General features: G+C 41.8%; 1 protein-coding gene across 1 annotated transcript in view; it reads right to left on the bottom strand.

The window, feature by feature from the left end:
• Positions 1 to 19,433, bottom strand: part of LOC126161297 (phospholipid-transporting ATPase ABCA3) — a 787,342-nt gene that overhangs the window by 298,255 nt on the left and 469,654 nt on the right. The window contains exon 18 of the mRNA XM_049917041.1: positions 18,407 to 18,511. Within this exon, the coding sequence (XP_049772998.1) occupies positions 18,407 to 18,511 (105 nt within the window). The remainder of the gene's footprint in view (positions 1 to 18,406; positions 18,512 to 19,433) is intronic.

Below are 19,433 nucleotides of genomic sequence, written 5' to 3'. Positions count from 1 at the left end.
ATGTAAAGCCTTAAATTATTTGAAGAGCCCTACAAAATGTTTAATAATGCACTGAAAAGTGAGGTTAGCTTATTTCATCAAAATATCAGAAGATGCAGTAATAAGATAGAAGAGCTTCTTGTCGGTTTGAAAAATTTAGAGAGCTCTCAAAAAACAGACATCCTGTGCCTACCTCAGTACCACATAATCAAAGGGATAGAGAAGTTAAATACAAAGAAATTACACTCCAACACCATACTCATGTAGAAATAATATGAGAAAAGGAAGAGTTGTTACATATATTAACACAGAACGAAAGTTGAAAACTGTCGAGACAAGTAGATCCAGTAATGATCAGCACACACATGTGTGTGGTTTTGAATTAATACTGAAAAACAGTTCACTTTTAATTGTAACTCAATGTAGATCACCACTGAGAAATTTTGGACTGTTTATAAGGAATTTGGATTCATTATTATGCTATTTGTCAAACAGAGGAAAGCAATTAATAGTCTGTGGTGATTTCAATGCAGATTTTCTAAAGGACTCTGACAGGAAAATGATTGCCAAACCTTATTTGGATCCTACAATTTAATCTCAGTAATTAAATTTCCAACATGGGCGGATAAATACAGTATGGCCATAACTGATAATATTTTCTCTGATGAAGCTCAAAGCAAGAAAATAACTGTACACACAGTAACAAATGCTCTCTCTCAGCCTGATGCACAGTTAGGAGAAATAAGATAGTGGCTTACTGTATTGATGCTCCTCAATGGAAATCGACCAGAATAATTAAAGAACTCAGAACTTAACTATGTATGGAATGTAGTGAAACAAGAGACAAAACAACAGGCCAAAGAACAAGATAAAATAACTGTTGAATTTAATGCAAGGGCTATAAATGATGAGTCATACGCTGCAAATGTGTTTAATAACCATTTCATAAATATACCAGAAAATATAGGGACAAACAGTTAAAGAGAAAAATCACTGCAGTCTGTATGAAAAGCAACCCTTAATCATATGAATGTATCACCAAATTGTCCCTCTGAAATTAAGAAAATTACATATTCTTTCAAAAATAAAAGTTCATCTTGATTTGATAATGTTTGCAACAGACTACTAAAAATTTCTTTCCATACAATGAGACCTGTCATATCTCAAATATTTAATCCATCACTAACTCAAGGTATTTTTCCACCCTGTTAGAAACATGTTGTCATTAAGCCCGTCTATATGAAAGTTGAAACAACCTGTTTCACTGCTGACATCATTTTCCAAAATTTTTGAGATTATGATGTATACAATAATAGTACCCACCTGAGGAAAAATAATATCCTCTTGGTTTTTTGAGAGTTGCTCCACTGAGAATTCCATTTACACATTCACTCCAGAATAGTAATGCAAATTTTACAACTCTTAAATAACAAAATACCAGTTGGTGTGTTCTGTGACCTATCTAGGGCATTTACTTGTGTGAATCACAATATTCTCCTAGATACATGAGGTGCTGTTCCCTCACCATCAGTTCCACTAGCCTCCTAACTGAATTGAACCATCCAATTAAAATAAGATAGAGATTAGTACATCGAAGCAACCGTGTAGATGATACTGGCACAAATAATGATGCCGAAAAGATGGAAGACAAAAACAAACTGCTTTTTTTGAGAAGACCAAGACAATACAGGGAGCATTAGAACAAAATTTTAGAACAGAAAATAATGTCACACAAGGAGCGTCGATCACCACTAACACATATTTGTCGCCGTGAGGTGCGGAGACTTAAAGTTTTTCATGGGGAAAAGAAAAAGTCTTGCCGTGCTATGTAGCAGGCACAGAGATGGCTTGGCACAGCTATACCACAGTATGTCGCAACAGGGTCTCAGCAAATACTCTGTACTGCTCGAGGTGTGTAGTCTGTAGCCACATGGCATGTCCAGTGTGGAAAATGCCCAGATCTGAGCCCAAATATCATAGCGAGAAGAAGCAGATAATCGAATGAGATTCTATTGTAAGAAGTCTCGCTAGCCAGTAGCTGTAGTAACAGAATATCCAGTTGCACACCAGAAATGTGAGCTTTGGCCAAAAGTGGTCAGAGGTGTGCAAAGAAGGATCCTGTTGCCTCAGCAGACAACCGTAGTGAAAATAGGTGTGTAAGGAACGGGGCAGATATGTGGCTGAGGGTCGCCAGACAGATGTCAGCCCCCACCCCATACAGTTGAACGGGTACAAATCGTGAGATGATGGGTGAAGATGCAATGAGGTTGGGCATCTGATGTCAGGACACCAGGCATGAGGTGGGTTGGGCAGCTGGCTGTCAGTCGTGCTGGGCCAGCATGATGTCCTCTGTGAGTGTGAGTGACAAGTAAGGTGAGGGTGAGTGGATGGGGAGGCTAGATCAGCCCGAGCACATCTCTGGTGCCGCATTCAGTGTGCAGACACACTATGTGATCAAAAGTATCTGGACACCTGCTGAAAATGACTTCCAAGTTCCTGGCGCCCTCCATCAGTAATGTTGGAATTCAGTATGGTGTTGGCCCACCCTTAGACTTGTTGACAGCTTCCACTCTCCCACGTATATGTTCAGTCAGGTGCTGGAATGTTTCTTGGGGAATGGCAGCCCATTCTTCACGGAGTGTGGCACTGCAGAGAGGTATCGATATCGGTCGGTAAGGCCTGGCACATAGTCGGCTTTCCAAAACACCCCAAAGGTGTTCTATAGGATTCAGGTCAGGATTTTGTGCAGGCCAGTCCATTACAGGGATGTAGTGCCATGTTAAACAACAAGAGGTGCAAGACCCCCCATGAAAAACACAACCACACCATAACACCACCACCTCCTAATTTTACTGTTGGCACTACACACACTGGCAGATGACATTCACCAGGAATTTGCCATACCCACACCCTGCCATCAGGTCGCCACATTGTGTACCGTGATTCGTCACACCACGCAACGGTTTTTCATTGTTCGGTCGTCCAATGTTTATGCTTCTTACACCAATTGTTTGGCATTTATGGGTGTGATGTGTGGCTCACGAGCAGCCGCTCGACAATGAAATCCGAGTTTTCGCACCTCCCATCTAACTGTCATAGTACTTGCAGTGGATCCTGATGCAGTTTGGCATTCCTGTTTGATGGTCTGGATAGGTGTCTGCCTATTACACATTAGGAGCCTCTTCAACTGTTGGCAGTTTCTGTCAGTCAACAGATGAGGTCGGCCTGTACACTTTTGGGGTGTATGTGTACCTTCACTTTTCCACTTCACTATCACATTGGAAACAGTGGAGCAAGGGATGTTTAGGAGTGTGGAAATCTCATGTAGAGAAGTATGACACAAATGACACCCAATCACTTCACCATGTTAAAAGTCCACCAATTCCACGGAGCACCACATTCTGCTCTCTCACAATGTCTAATGACTACGGAGGTCGCTGATATGAAGTACCTGGCAGTAGGTGTCAGCACAATGCACCTAATATGAAAACATATGTTTTTGGGAGTGTCCGGATACTTTTGATCACATAGTATACTGGCACAATTGACAGTGAGATATGAGTGATGAAGACCAGAATTGAGGAGTGAGAGAACAGTATGAGAATTGTACAGTATTAATCCATCTGGACCATGGGAGAGGTGACATTTTATTTTAAATTAGAGAAGCACATATAATGTTGAAAGTTTTTGTGTCTGGCATGAGAAAATTTGAAACAGTAAATGAGGAAAACATGAGGAAGGATTTGGCTGTGTAACAGTACAATTTATCAGATTGAGGCTAATTTCAGGTAGCAGCAAAGTCTTGTAATTTCACAGGATGGATATGATATGTTCTGCTGTATGTAATCAGCACATGAATAAGCTTCATGAAGTTCAAGAATGTGAAGTACTTTACAAACAAAGCATATTTCTTTACTGCGAGATGAGGAGTCTGAGCGAGTGGCTAGTGACAGTTGCATTGCAGGGGCATAAGGATTGGCCTGGGACAGGTGGCAACTAGTCTCGCACAACGTCCCAGTAATGCCAAAGTGCCTTATGTGTAACATTACACTTAAGCAACACTAGCAGGATCACTCCCTTAGTGTTCTCATACACTATGTGATTAAATGTATCTGGATACACCTAAAAACATATGTTTTTCATATTAGGTGCATGGTGCTGATACATACTGCCAGGTACTCCATATCAGTGACCTCAGTAGTCATTATTTATCGTGAGAGAGCAGAATGGGGCAATCCACAGAACTTATGGCCTTCAAATGTGGTCAGGTGACTGAGTGTCACTTGTGTCAAACATCTGCGCATAAGTTTTCCACACTCCTTAACATCCCTAGATCCACTGTCTCTGATGTGATAGTGAAGTGGACACATGAAGAGACACGTGCAGCACAAAAGCGTACAGGCCGACCTCGTCTGCTGACTGACAGAGACCGCCGACAGTTGAAGAGGGTCATAATATGTAATAGGCAGACATCTATCCAGACCATCACACAGGAATTCCATACTGCATCAGGATCCACAGCAGGTACTATGATAGTTAGGCGAGAGGTGCGAAAACTTGGATTTAATGGTCAAGCAGCTGCTCATAAGCCACACATCACGTCGGTCAATGCTAAATGACTCCTCACTCGGTGTAAGCAGCATGAACATTGGATGATTGAACAGTGAAAAAATGTTGCGTGGAGTGACGAATCACTGTACACAATGTGGCAATCTGATGGCAGGGTGTAGGTATGATGAATTCCCAAAAAACATCATCTGCCAGTGAGTGTAGTGACAACAGCAAAATTTGTACACATTGATGTTATGCTGTAGTCGTGTTTTTCATGGAGGGGCTTGCAACCCTTATTTTTTTTGTGTGGCACTATCACAGCACAGGCCTAAATTGTTGTTTTAAGCATCTTCTTGTTTCCCACAGTTGAAGAGCAATTCGAGGATGGCAAAAGCTTCTTTCAACACGATCGAGCACCTGTTCGCAATGCATGTCTTGAGGTGGAGTGGTTACACGACAATAACATCCCTGTAATGGACTGGCTTGCACAGAGTCCTGACCTTCATCTTATAGATGACCTTTGGCATGTTTTGGAACACTGACCTCGTGCCAGGCCTCACCGACCGACATCGATACCTCTCCTCAGTCTTACACACAGTGAAGAATAGCCCACCATTCTCCAAGAAACCTTCCAGCACCTGATTGAATGTATTCCTGTGAGAGTGGAAGCTGTTATCAAGTCCACTGAATTCCAGAACTACCAATGGAGGGCGCCAGGAACTTGTAAGTCATTTTCAGCCAAGTGTCCAGATACTTTTGATCACATAGTGTAGTACTTTTTGGACATCTGGTTGATGACCACATAACCTTTATCAACAAAAAAATATTTAACAATTACTTTTGTAACTAGTGCTTGTTAACACACACACACACACACACACACACGCACACACACATCACACACCCACACCTCACACACTCCTCCCTCATCCACCAATTAAGTTCCTCTCTGTAAGCATTCCATCCATGCCTTTAACTGCTATTAGCAACTCTTATTGCTCCAAGCCCCATATTTTGTTGTGTCATCCATTTTTCATATGTATTTGGCAAGGGCCTGTTATCATTATTAAGTGTGCATACTTGTGGGTGGCCAAAACAGAACTGGGTGTACCTCATCCCATTCGGTCAGACAATGGAGCTTGAGGGCCACCCTGGAGCAATTTTCATTGTCTTTGGCCTCAGGCTCCTACTGTCTCAGATGGGTGCAGCAGCCACCTGCCACTTACCACATGTCAGTGGGGCGTCCTGTTCACTCAGTATGTTACACATCATCCAACAGTGTAATACACTGTAACTAGGCAGTGTGCAGTTGTCCAGACTGAATGTCTTACTAAATTCTCTGCCCAAACTCTTTGCCTTTACAAATGTCTGCTTGTGTCTGTGTATGTGTGGATGGATATGTGTGTGTGTGCGAGTGTATACCTGTCCTTTTTTCCCCCTAAGGTAAGTCTTTCCGCTCCCGGGATTGGAATGACTCCTTACCCTCTCCCTTAAAACCCATATCCTTTTGTCTTTCCTTCTCCTTCCCTCTTTCCTGACGAGGCAACCGTTGGTTGCGAAAGCTAGAATTTTGTGTGTATGTTTGTGTTTGTTTGTGTTTCTATCGACCTGCCAACGCTTTTGTTTGGTAAGTCTCATCATCTTTCTTTCTTTATATATATAATAGAAGGAAACATTCCACGAAGGAAAAATATATCTAAAAACAAAGATGATGTGACTTACCAAATGAAAGTGCTGGCAGGTCGACAGACACACAAACTAACACAAACATACACACAAAATTCAAGCTTTCGCAACAAACTGTTGCCTCATCAGGAAAGAGGGAAGGAGAGGGAAAGACGAAAGGAGACGAAAGGATGTGGGTTTTAAGGGAGAGGGTAAGGAGTCATTCCAGTCCCGGGAGCGGAAAGACTTACCTTAGGGGGAAAAAAGGACGGGTACACACTCGCACACACACACATTTCCACTCCCGGGACTGGAATGACTCCTTACCCTCTCCCTTAAAACCCACATCCTTTCGTCTTTCCCTCTCCTTCCCTCTTTCCTGATGAGGCAACAGTTTGTTGCGAAAGCTTGAATTTTGTGTGTATGTTTGTGTTCGTTTGTGTGTCTGTCGACCTGCCAGCACTTTCATTTGGTAAGTCACATCATCTTTGTTTTTATATATATATATATATATATATATAATAGAGGGAAACATTCCACGTGGGAAAAATATATTTAAAAAGAAAGATGATGAGACTTACCCAACAAAAGCGCTGGCAGGTCGATAGACACACAAATAAACACAAACATACACACAAAACTCTAGCTTTCGCAACCAACGGTTGCCTCGTCAGGAAAGAGGGAAGGAGAAGGAAAGACAAAAGGATTGGGTTTTAAGGGAGAGGGTAAGGAGTCATTCCAATCCCGGGAGCGGAAAGACTTACCCTAGGGGGAAAAAAGGACAGGTTTACACTCGCACACACACACATATCCATCCACACATACACAGACACAATCAGACATTTTGTCTGAAAATGTTTGTGTTTATTTGTGTGTCTATCGACCTGCCAGCGCTTTTGTTGGGTGTATATATATATATATATATATATATATATATATATATATATATATATATATATATATATATATATATATAAAAAGAAAGATGATGAGACTTACCCAACAAAAGCGCTGGCAGGTCGATAGACACACAAACACATATATATATATATATATATATATATATATATATATATATATATGATACAAGTTGCTCATTTGTACTATAATAAAACTTCTGCAGCTCGTGGGCAGCTGTTTTAAATTTTGAAGCATGTTTCACCATTCTTATGTTGTTGGGTAGTTTATTTTACAGTGTTTGTGTTGTTTGTACTGTTACATATTGTTATAGTTCTGTGTGCATTAGTGATCGTGTATGACCTGTTTTATTCTTCTGTAATGAGAATAAACATTCTGGTTTTTAGATACCAAATCACTGTTATTTTCTAATATTTTCCTAATGAAGATTATAATTTGTAAGCTATGTAAGTTGCAATACAAATATTGAAGGAAGATTCTAAAGACATGAACCTTGAAGAAAACTGTAACTGTTTGAAAATGCCAGTGGCGAATCATAAGAGAAGAATCAAGCAAAGAATTATTAAATGGATGAAGGTGTCAACATCTGTAGTGAATTACAATTAATCATGCTTCAAAGAATGTGTAGCAGCTGCAGACAAACTGAAGACTGTGAAGCAATGAATAAATATAGGGTGTACATACAGTCCTGGAACACGTTCAATTATTTATTGCACAAGAACTAAGCATTATACAGATGTCATACTTATTGCATTTTGACGAGAAACTCTGAAAGTTTTTCTTTACAAACATTCAATATGCAAACCACGAGTGACTCGGCAGTCGTCAACACGGTAATCGAATTTTTGGCATACCCGTCCCATCATGGCATCGTAGACTGTGGCAGTCGCTTCCCGTATTCTCTCCAGGAGCTCTGCTACATCACAGGGTAGAGGCGGTATATACACAACATCCTTAATGTTTCCTTACAGAAGAAAGTCACGTTGAGTGAGATCTGGTGATGGGGTAGGCTATTTCATGAACTCCAACATAGAAAGCTCACTCTGCACCTGAACTTGCCATGTTTGTGACTGGCGCTGATTAACAGCAAATTACCAAACAATGCTGTGGCAGTATACACGAAAAAAAACTTTCAGAGTTTCTCTTAAAAATGACATATGTATGATATCTGGAAAATGTTTGATTCTCGTGCAATAAATAATTGAAAGTGTTCCCAGACTTTATGTACACTCTGTATAAATGGACCAAAGTAGTATATACCAAAAGAGTAAATAAGAGACACAGAAGTGAAACTAATACTTTTAAAGATGAGTTTCACATTATAAGTAATAGAATACTAGAAAATATCAAAGCACTAGATTCAAAAATTCATGCATGTACAAGAATCAATTCTCACCAAATGAGCAAACACCTAAACAACAAGTTGCATACAAACGAAACTATACCAAAAGAATCCAAAAGGAAAGAAGGAAGATTAGGTTTAATGTTCCATCAACATTGAGGTCATTAGAGACTGGGCACAAGCTTGGATTATGTCAAGGATGGGGAAGGAAATTGGCCACGCGCTTTCAAAGGAGCCACCTTGGCATTTGCTTGGAGTGATTTAGGGAACGCGTGGAAAACTTAAATCTGGATGGCCAGACATCTGTTTGAACTGCTGTCCTCCAGAATGCGAGTCCATAGACATTTCTACAAAAAAACTCCTCCACTTGTAATAAGCAGTATAACATACAGAAGATCACTGCATGAAATGAACATCAAGAGAATAAACTACAACATCAAGAGCATTTTAATCAGATTAGGAACTGTTGGTTGGTTAGTATCACAGATCCTGATAAAATTTTAAGTGATAAATGTCAGGAGAGAGGTAGATTATGTCTTAATAGTTTAGGCTCCAAAACACCTAGCGAAATGTTCACTGCTACTGGCCACGTCATAACATACAAAGGAAACTATTAAATGCTGATGCAGATGTTATGGAACATAAACACTTTCCAAGCAATAGTATACTTAAAATCATAGATAACTCTGCGTGTACATATATCATGAACTGTAATGTAAATGTTTTAAAAGCTTTGGGTTGTGTTTTGATACCGGCTCAGTGTCAAAAAGACATTTCCATCTGGTATAGGTATTTGTTAATACCCAGTGTTCATACAGACAGGTTCCGTTAGTGAAAAATAACCCTAGCACATGATATCTGAAAGAAGAGTAAGATCTGCATGAGAAAATGACAGTGCCCAATACACAACCTAGTTAAAATGATCTCCTTGCAGTGAGAGGGCTGAGAGGAGGTCATCCAAGCTGCTGATAGAGGCTTAATAATTCGGAGCTTGTTCCCGTGAAGGGAGGACCAGTGTTTATGCCAAAGTGACGCCACATGCTGACAGACAGCAACATACAGATCATTGGAGGGTATGTAAGAACTAGTGGGCCAAAGTATGAGGACTGCAGCCTCGGGAGCATCTTTGGCGGCCTTGTTTCCTGTCAGACCGATGTGAACAGGAGCCTACATAAACATCAAACTGGCTCCATCATCAAAAGTGAGCAAGCAGTAGCTCTCTGGGACCTGTTGCACTAAGGGATGGACAGTGTACAGCACATACAGGCTTTGATGGGCACTAACAGAGTCTGAGCAGATGACGCAATTGGAAAGAATGTGTCACTGCATGTACTGTGTGGCCTGATACAGGGCGAAGAGCTTTGCTGTAAATACTGGCCACTGTTCCAGAAGTAGATATCTAAAAATGTCAACACCAATGATGAAGGCCCACCCGACACCACTGTCAGTCCAAGAGCCATCAGTGTACACAAAGGTACTATTGCGAAGTTCCACGCAAAGGTCGTAAAACTGAAGGAGATAGAGCAAGGCTGGAGTAGTGTCCCGAGGAAGCGAATGAAAGCCAAGGTGAACATGGGCCACCCAATGAAGCCAAGGTGGTTGGTGAAGAGTTCACACCCACTGGGACAGTTACAGGTAGTGTGAAGGTAAGCTGAGGGAGCAACAGCCGAAAGTGAACTCCAAGAGGTAACAGAGAAGAGGGACACGCCCCATACTAGGAATCGAAGAAGTCATCAAAGAAGGAGGCATAGGATGAATGGCCACACATGGCAGACATATGGCATACATACCTGCTGAGGAGAAAGTCACGGCGGTAGTACGGTAGTAGTTCGATAGCTTCTGCATACAGACTCTCAACCGGGCTAGTGTGAAAGGCGCCAGTGCTCAAACAGATCCCACAAAGGTGGATAATACTGAGACGGCGTAAAAGGGATGGACGTGCAGATGCATAAACGAAACACCCATAGTCTAGTTTCAAACACATAAGGGAACGGTGCAAACAGAGGAGGGTGGTTCGATCTGTACCCCAGGAAGTACCATCGAGGACACTTACGACACTGAGGGACCACATACAGTGCTCTACCTGGTAAGACAAGTGGGAGTACCAAGAAAGTTTGGTATTGAGCAGGAGCCTCAGGAATTTCATAGTTTCAATGAACGGAAGAGCAACAGGCGCAAGATGTAAAAATGGTGGAAGAAACTAATTGTGTGCCAGAAATTCATACAAATAGTTTTGTCAGCGGAAAAATGAAAACTACTGACGATGCTCCACGAGTAAAGACAATCTATGCATCGCTGAAGATGCCGCTCACTGAGACAGGTCCACGGAGAACTGCAGTAGATGGCAAAATTGTCAACGAAAAGGGAGCTGAGATGCCCAGTGGGAGACAGGCCATTATAGTGTTAATGGCGATAGCAAAGAGGGTGACGCTGAGGACGGAACCCTGAGGCACACTGTTTTCCTGGATAAAGGTGCCTGACAAGGCAGAACCCACACGTACCTTGAAAACTTGGTCTTTTAAAAATTCGTGAAGGAAGTACGGAATGCAGCCTGGGAAGCCCCAAGTGTAGAGAGTAACGAGTATACCAGTCCTCCAGCAGGTGTTGTATGCTTTCCCCAAATCAAAATACATGGCCACAATCTGGGATTACTGCAGAAAACCATTCATGATATATATGATGAGATGGTCAACTGCAGAATGGTGAGTTTGAAATCCACATTGTGCAATGGTTAATAAATTGCAAGACTCGAGCCACCATACCGACCAGGCACGAATCATATGTTCCGTCACCTTGCAAACACAGCTGGTGAGAGAAATGGGGCAGTAGCTGGAAGGAAGGTGTTTGTCCTTACTAGGCTTATGTATGGGTATGACAGTGGCTTCACAACAGCATCTAGGAAACCTGCCCTCTGCCCAGATGCAGTTGTATGTATGAAGAGGAAAATGCTTGCCTGCAAGGGCAAGGTGGTGCAACATCTGAATGTGAACATTGTCTGGTCACGGGGTGGAAGACTGGGATGAAGTGAGAGCATGATCTAGCTCCCTAATGGTAACAGAGGCACTGTAGCACTCATAATTCTGAGAAGAGAAGGGTATCGCTGAACCTTCTCATTTCCGATGAAGGAAGGCAGGGTGATAGTGAGAGAAGCTCAAAATCTCTGCAAAATAGTGGCCCAAGGTGTTGGAGATAGCAATAGGGTCCACGATGACATCGTCCGCTACTCTCAGGCGCTGTCGGAAGTTGGCCACACGACGGAAGAGGGAGTGGAACTGTTAAAAGAATTATTGAATGAAACCCAGCTAGCTATTTTGCTATCCTTAAGAGCACACTGACCCTGTGCACACGACTGTTTATAATGAGTGCAGTTTACCACCGTAGGGTGACGATTAAAAACACAGAGAGCACATCTGCAAACACGAATTGCATCGCGACAGGCCTCATTTCACCAAGGGACCAGGACATGTTGTGGCAAAGATGAAATGCATGGAATGGAGCATTCTGCAGTGGTAGGGATAACGTTTATAGGGTATCCTACCTTATCATCACAACTGGGGAAATGTTGTTCATCAAAGGTCGCCAGGAGGAGTAAAGCCTACAGTCAGCCTCAGTAAGCTGCCATTTGGCTGTGCACGTAGGTGGGGTAGGTTTCAGCGAATGGACGGCACACGTGAAATGGTCACTTGAGTACGTGTCAAAAAGAATGGACCACTAGAGATGATGGGCAAGTTGGGCAGTGCAAAAGGATAGGTCTAAATTAGGAATTGGTGTGTGTGGAGTTTGAAAGGAACGTGGGTGCTCCAGTGTTAAGGCAGAAGAGGTTAAGTTGATTGAGAAGGTCTGCCAGAAGCACAGCTCTCAGACAGGTTCTGGGAGAACCCCAAAGGGTATGTTATGAATTAAAGTCATCAAGCAGCACAAAGGGGTAGTTAGCTGCCCAAGAAGCTGGTGCTCTTCTCTGGTGACACTGAATGATGAAGGGATGTAAACAGTACAAAGGGAAGGTCAAGTGAGGAAGGAAAAGGTGAACTGCAAAAGCCTGAAGGCAGGCAGTCAGAGACACGGGTTGACTATGAACATCATCCCGTATGTGCATCATGACTCCTCCACGAGATGGAGGAATGTCAAAATGGACCAGGAAGAAATGTGAGAGCTCAAAGCGGTTGTGAGGATGCAATTTTATTTCCTGAAAGCAGAGAACAAGTGGACACTGCAATTCTAAGAGCAGCTGTAAATCCTCTTCGATGGATCGGTGACCGTGAACGTTCCATTGGAGGAGAGTCGTGACGAGGAAAAACAGAAAGGACTGTTACCTCAGAAGTTGCCGAGTGGCAGCCTTAGAAGACTCGCTGCTACAGGGCACAGAGGCAGGAGGATCATGCTCCGTGAGGTCTGGAGAAGCATCATCATTCTTCTGTCAGCCTGCACAGCCCAGGGGAGAAAAACGATTCGTGGTATGCACCGGTGACATGGAGGTCAGCCGGGCAAGGGCATCGTGTGGCAACACTGTTGAAGAGGCTCTCCAAGTCGGCGAAGGAGAAGGAGAGAAAAAGATACTCAGTCTATTATCTGGAAGAACAGTCCTGAGGCTATTCAACATAAAGGTTGCACTAATTGTATCATACAGCACACAACTTATATGGAGACACCTCACATATCCAAATCTCAAACAAGTAAAACAACTAGACAGAGTCAAGGCAGAATATGTGAAAAGAATGCTATGCATCTCAAAATACACTCAAAACAGAATAACCTACATCTTGGCAGACATATCGTTTGTCATTGAAGATCTGATGGCAGCCCCACAACCCCACAAAGCACAAGACTGCTGGAAGACATGAGGCAAAAAGCAACAGACATAGATTACAGACTCCTCAACACCCCAGCGGTGACAAACAGAGGACAGAAAAAAACCAATTCCCATCTCTGCCACCTTTACGTGATGGTGGCAGCTCATATATGCCCAAATATGCTCAATCGAGGGATATCAGAGATCCACTGACAGTTGCCAGTGCACCATATGTGGAGGATCTTGCAATACATATCACATCATGAGTGTGAAGAAAGGAGTTTGTCACTACCTCACTATGCAAATGATAACTTTAATTAACTAATCAATGCCTTGTACACAATGTGTTTAATAAATAAATAATAAAATTGTTTAAATGCTCCAAATCTCTAAAATATATGAACTGAAAATTTATCTGTTTGAGTTTGAAAATTTGGCTTCACTAAGCCAGTGTTTATTTAAATAAATTACTTCACATAAAAATAAGAAATAAAATTGAAACCTTCCCAACAGCTACCATCTTTTCCAGAAAGAAAACAGTCAAAAGGAGGAGTTGATGTGAACATATACATTCTTAATTAGATTACTATCTTAGAAGTGAGTTAGCTGTTTAAAAGGAGAGTATATTTTGTAGGCTTGCTGTGTCAAGTTAGGGGGCCTAAATGTCATTATAATTTTGACATACACTCCTGGAAATTGAAATAAGAACACTGTGAATTCATTGTCCCAGGAAGGGGAAACTTTATTGACACATTCCTGGGGTCAGATACATCACATGATCACACTGACAGAACCACAGGCACATAGACACAGGCAACAGAGCATGCACAATGTCGGCACTAGTACAGTGTATATCCACCTTTTGCAGCAATGCAGGCTGCTATTCTCCCATGGAGACGATCGTAGAGATGCTGGATGTAGTCCTGTGGAACAGCTTGCCATGCCATTTCCACCTGGCGCCTCAGTTGGACCAGCGTTCGTGCTGGACGTGCAGACCGCGTGAGACGACGCTTCATCCAGTCCCAAACATGCTCAATGGGGGACAGATCCGGAGATCTTGCTGGCCAGGGTAGTTGACTTACACCTTCTAGAGCACGTTGGGTGGCACGGGATACATGCGGACGTGCATTGTCCTGTTGGAACAGCAAGTTCCCTTGCCGGGCTAGGAATGGTAGAACGATGGGTTTGATGACGGTTTGGAGGTACCGTGCACTATTCAGTGTCCCCTCGACGATCACCAGTGGTGTACGGCCAGTGTAGGAGATCGCTCCCCACACCATGATGCCGGGTGTTGGCCCTGTGTGCCTCGGTCGTATGCAGTCCTGATTGTGGCGCTCACCTGCACGGCGCCAAACACGCATACGACGATCATTGGCATCAAGGCAGAAGTGACTCTCATCGCTGAAGACGACACGTCTCCATTCGTCCCTCCATTCACGCCTGTCGCGACACCACTGGAGGCGGGCTGCACGATGTTGGGGCGTGAGCGGAAGACGGCCTAACGGTGTGCGGGACCGTAGCCCAGCTTCATGGAAACGGTTGCGAATGGTCCTCGCCGATACTCCAGGAGCAACAGTGTCCCTAATTTGCTGGGAAGTGGCGGTGCGGTCCCCTACGGCACTGCGTAGGATCCTACGGTCTTGGCGTGCGTCCGTGCGTCGCTGCGGTCCGGTGCCAGGTCGACGGGCACGTGCACTTTCCGCCGACCACTGGCGACAACATCGATGTACTGTGGAGACCTCACGCCCCACGTGTTGAGCAATTCGGCGGTACGTCCACCCGGCCTCCCGCATGCCCACTATACGCCCTCGCTCAAAGTCCGTCAACTGCACATACGGTTCACGTCCACCACGCTGTCGCGGCATGCTACCAGTGTTAAAGACTGTGATGGAGCTCCGTATGCCACGGCAAACTGGCTGACACTGACGGCGGTGGTGCACAAATGCTGCGCAGCTAGCGCCATTCGACGGCCAACACCGCGGTTCCTGGTGTGTCCGCTGTGCCGTGCGTGTGATCATTGCTTGTACAGCCCTCTCGCAGTGTCCGGAGCAAGTATGGTGGGTCTGACACACCGGTGTCAATGTGTTCTTTTTTCCATTTCCAGGAGTGTATATAATCCAGCAAAAATGATAAATTAGCATTTCCTATGTACATTTCAGTATTTGCTAGAACACCATCATAGAAAACGAATTGTAACTGCTGATTTCAACATCAATGTGTTAAGTGGAAACTGTGTGACATCAAAATTCATTGACTTTATGCAGAAATATGGTTTCAGATTAAATTTGTCTGAAACTGCCAGTGAAAATGCTCATTCAGCTACATGTATTGATAATACCTTTACCGATTACACATATGTAAACTTCCTTTAGATTTAGGAATTTCTGGTCATTCAACATAATTCATTGAACTACCCAAAGCAATTAACCAAGTCCCAGGTAAAAAAGTTTACATAAAAAGGAATTTAAACCAAGAAAAATTATTTTATTTTCCGATAAACTGAATGAGATAGAATGGCAACTTGGCCAAAATAATTCAAGCATCGCAAATCTTAAAGCATTCTTAAGCAATTCTGTAAGCATTTTTAATGAAATAATTTACCTAAAACTCGTTTCAATAAAGTGACAAGAAAGTTAAAATAAACAACTAAATATATATGTCTAGTGCTAAGAACAGACAGCTGCATCATGAACTAAGGTATAATAAAAATGTTGATTTTGTTGAATATGCTACGCAATACAAAGTTATGCTTAAGGAAGTTGTCAAGGCACTAAAACAAATAACAAATAACAAATAATAGATTAATTTTAAGGCAGTTGTTTTGTTGTAAAATCTTAATTAGGTGTTCATGTATCTAGCCATGAAATTTGTAAAATTAAGCTGGATGATGAGATTACTGTAAATCCAGCTTAAATTTCAGAATGCTTCATTAACACAGTGAAATCAGGTGTCAATGTTGCAGATTATGTCAACAAAATATGCTCCTTTCTATTTGATAAAGCCAGAATACCTTGCAAAATTTGAAATAGTTTAAGAAATAGACATGGAAAATATTATACTATCATCAAAAAACAAAAATTCTATGGGTTAAAATGAAATACCCTTAAACACTGTTAAATGTGCGTGTAAAGTAACAGGATACTCAACATCTACAACAATTAAACAATAATAAGATACTCAGCACCTACAACAATTAAACAATCAGTTGAACATGAATGTTTACCAGGGATAGCACAGTATGCAGAAGTAGAATTGCTGGTACAGAAATGATCAAAACATAATATGGGAAATTATTGTCCCATCTCTCTTTTACTGGCAAAGTCAAATGATTTTGAGAAAGAAATATTGAAAAATTTTAGATTATTCTGAATAACCTATGTGGATTCCAGTGTGGCAATAGCAGTACAGAAGCGATTAACAGGTTTGTTAACAAGATTAACACATCATTACACAATAACAATAATTTGCATGAAGCTTCTGTGATCTCACAAAAGATCTCACAAAAGCCTCTGACTATGTAAATCACACAATGTTTATATATAAATCTGACAGGTATGGAATCAGGGGTAGTGTTCTACAATGGCCTACTTCATATCTATGCCACAGAAAACAATGAGTGACTGTCTCTTCAAATGCAAGAAATTATTCTTTCAAATGGGAAACAGTAATACAAGGCGTCCATCTAGGCGCTATCTCGAGACATATTTTGTTTATGTTCTACATTAATGATTTAGCTATCAGTATAAATGGCCCATCACTTTTATTTGGATGCAATACATCTGTATTAATTGAAGACAATGAGTCAGAAAACATCCCTGACCGCATATTTAATGCAATAAATCACATTAAAACTTGGTTGCATCTCAATGGGTTAATCCTGAATATTCCAAAACTGTTTGATACAGTTCAGAACAAAAGAGTCAAACTCTGAGGAAACTAAAATAAGTTACAAAATTAAGGTCTGGAGGAACTGGATTCTATTAAAGTCCTGTGATTAAATCTAGATAAAAATTTATGTAGAAATAAACATGTTGAACACAAGTACCTAGTAAGTAAATTATGTGGCTGTACAGATCCTAATTCAGAGCAACTGTTTCAAGGATAAATGAGAGGGTGGGCACTCAGTAAATTAGCTGATAATTCCACTTGAATTTTCCATGTAGAAACTTATTAATTTCTAGGGTACACATGGAGAGACTGCCAATGCAGGAATGGCTGTTGGCAAACAGGAGGCACTCTTTCCAAGACCTCGGTGACAATGTGGATATGAAATATGAGACAAAAAAACACCAGCAACACACACAGCTTTTGGCAGTAGCTATTCTGACCATCACTGTCAGCAAGCAAAGAAGGAAAAAATCCTAAACCAGGAAAGAGGTAAGCTCTGTACTGGTTACAGTCTGCAGGCACAACAAGCAAGCAAACAGTAAGTATTCCTGAACTACCTGGACAATACTGTCTGGTTTCCCGCTCTGCACGTATGTCTAGACTAGGTAGAGCTGCCTTTCATGTTAAGAAAACTCTTGAACAGAAGAATGGAAGTTTGAGAGACTGGTATCCTGGTTTTTGTACATAGATTTCCAATTGCAGTGCAAACATTTGAAGGGTTTAATTTAGTTTTCTGTGGAAGTTCAAGCAATATACAGCAGAGTTGAAATATTATTATTTCTCATTAACTGTAGTTTTATATCAGTGAAGTTGTATTACCCATTTTTTGACACACCTCATGTACTCTAACCAAATGATTAGCAGCTGTTCATTATGAGAGGAATAAATAACAATTTGATTTACAGAAAAGGATGATAATGGAAAGGTATAAGAGTTCCTGAAATAAAGACTTGCACGAGTATCTGGAGTCTGCACACTGTGTAGCTCTGACAATCCTCATTTTGGATATAAAACAAGTTTTCCTGGACATGACTTTACCTAGTAGGTTATATCATATCACTACAACAATTCTTCCTGACAGAAGTACTCACTTTTTATTATCGACTGAAAGAGACTGAAGGAAAAATCTTTGAATAGACATTTTTATGGAGATGAAAGTACATGCTGCTTGCAGAGTTTGACAGTTACTTTAAACACAGTTATGAAAGAGAAGACAGCAGATGATACCTAAAATACAGCTACTATGATGAGTATCCACATGACATAATACTTACAGAATCAGCAATCCATTCCACAGGCAACACACTACCATATGTTTCATTCAGGTTAATAATATCATATGACATTGCACCAGTTACTACATGGTTTTCACCATAACTCTGAAACAAAGCCAAATTTATTGAGAAACTTTAAACATACAATTACTATACAATTTTTATAGCTATAAAGTAAAACAGCAGAGAGAAGTGGTCATTTTCATTACACTAAATTGGAGAACTAAATGGGTGAAACAATCACATGACACTTATATATATGTATAAATTATTATTATTAATACTGTGGCGAGTGCAACTGTAAGGTAGAGCCAGATAGTAGGGGATTCTATCTTTATTTTATTTCAAAAGGTTTATTTCATTCTCTTGTTATGGTCAAGCATTAGCCGGTAGCTTCAGCTACCTGTAATTTTCTCGTCCCACAGTCTGGCAGCAGCAAGTCAGCAGCGAGTTGTGTGATCTCGATCACCGCCTCCCTCGTGTGCTGACGAGGTAATGTCGCTTAAGCGAAGTTCACCGAGCCACGCTTCGGAACTTTCCGTGCTGCCCCCACGATTTTCTTCGTTCCTGGCCAATCGGGGCAGAGGAAATCGGGTGGCCGTGCTGGAGATACCCTGTCGCCCGTCGGTCGAAAAAACTCTCTCTGCCGCGCCCTGGGGCTGTGAACATCAAAATGATGTTCCGGGCGCTACGGCGTCGAGGACTTTGTTTCTGTAGCTGCCTCACCGTTCAGACTTGTCCGAATGGCAGCCACCACTTTTCTTTAACTTCGCCTAAGTTTTCTACGAACTATGTTTCGCCCATCACTACATCTTGGCTCACCCTCGCCTCCCCAGGCCTGACTCGTGTTGCCTATTTAAATTCACATCTGCTGGTTTTTCTGCCAATAAATGGCCTCATTTCAAGAAAAGGTATCAGAACAATTTCTTTCAATGCATTCGCCCACCAGCTTAGCTGCTCCTAATAGAGCCGTTCCTGCACAAACTGGTGTCAGAATCGGGATTCGTTTCCACAACAACTTTGTCGC

The sequence above is a fragment of the Schistocerca cancellata genome, chromosome 2 (assembly GCF_023864275.1).
Source record: "Schistocerca cancellata isolate TAMUIC-IGC-003103 chromosome 2, iqSchCanc2.1, whole genome shotgun sequence".
In the NCBI taxonomy this organism is placed as follows: Eukaryota; Metazoa; Arthropoda; class Insecta; order Orthoptera; family Acrididae; genus Schistocerca; species Schistocerca cancellata.
Note: the sequence above shows the minus strand (reverse complement) of the source record. Positions and strands in the feature narration are given on the sequence as shown.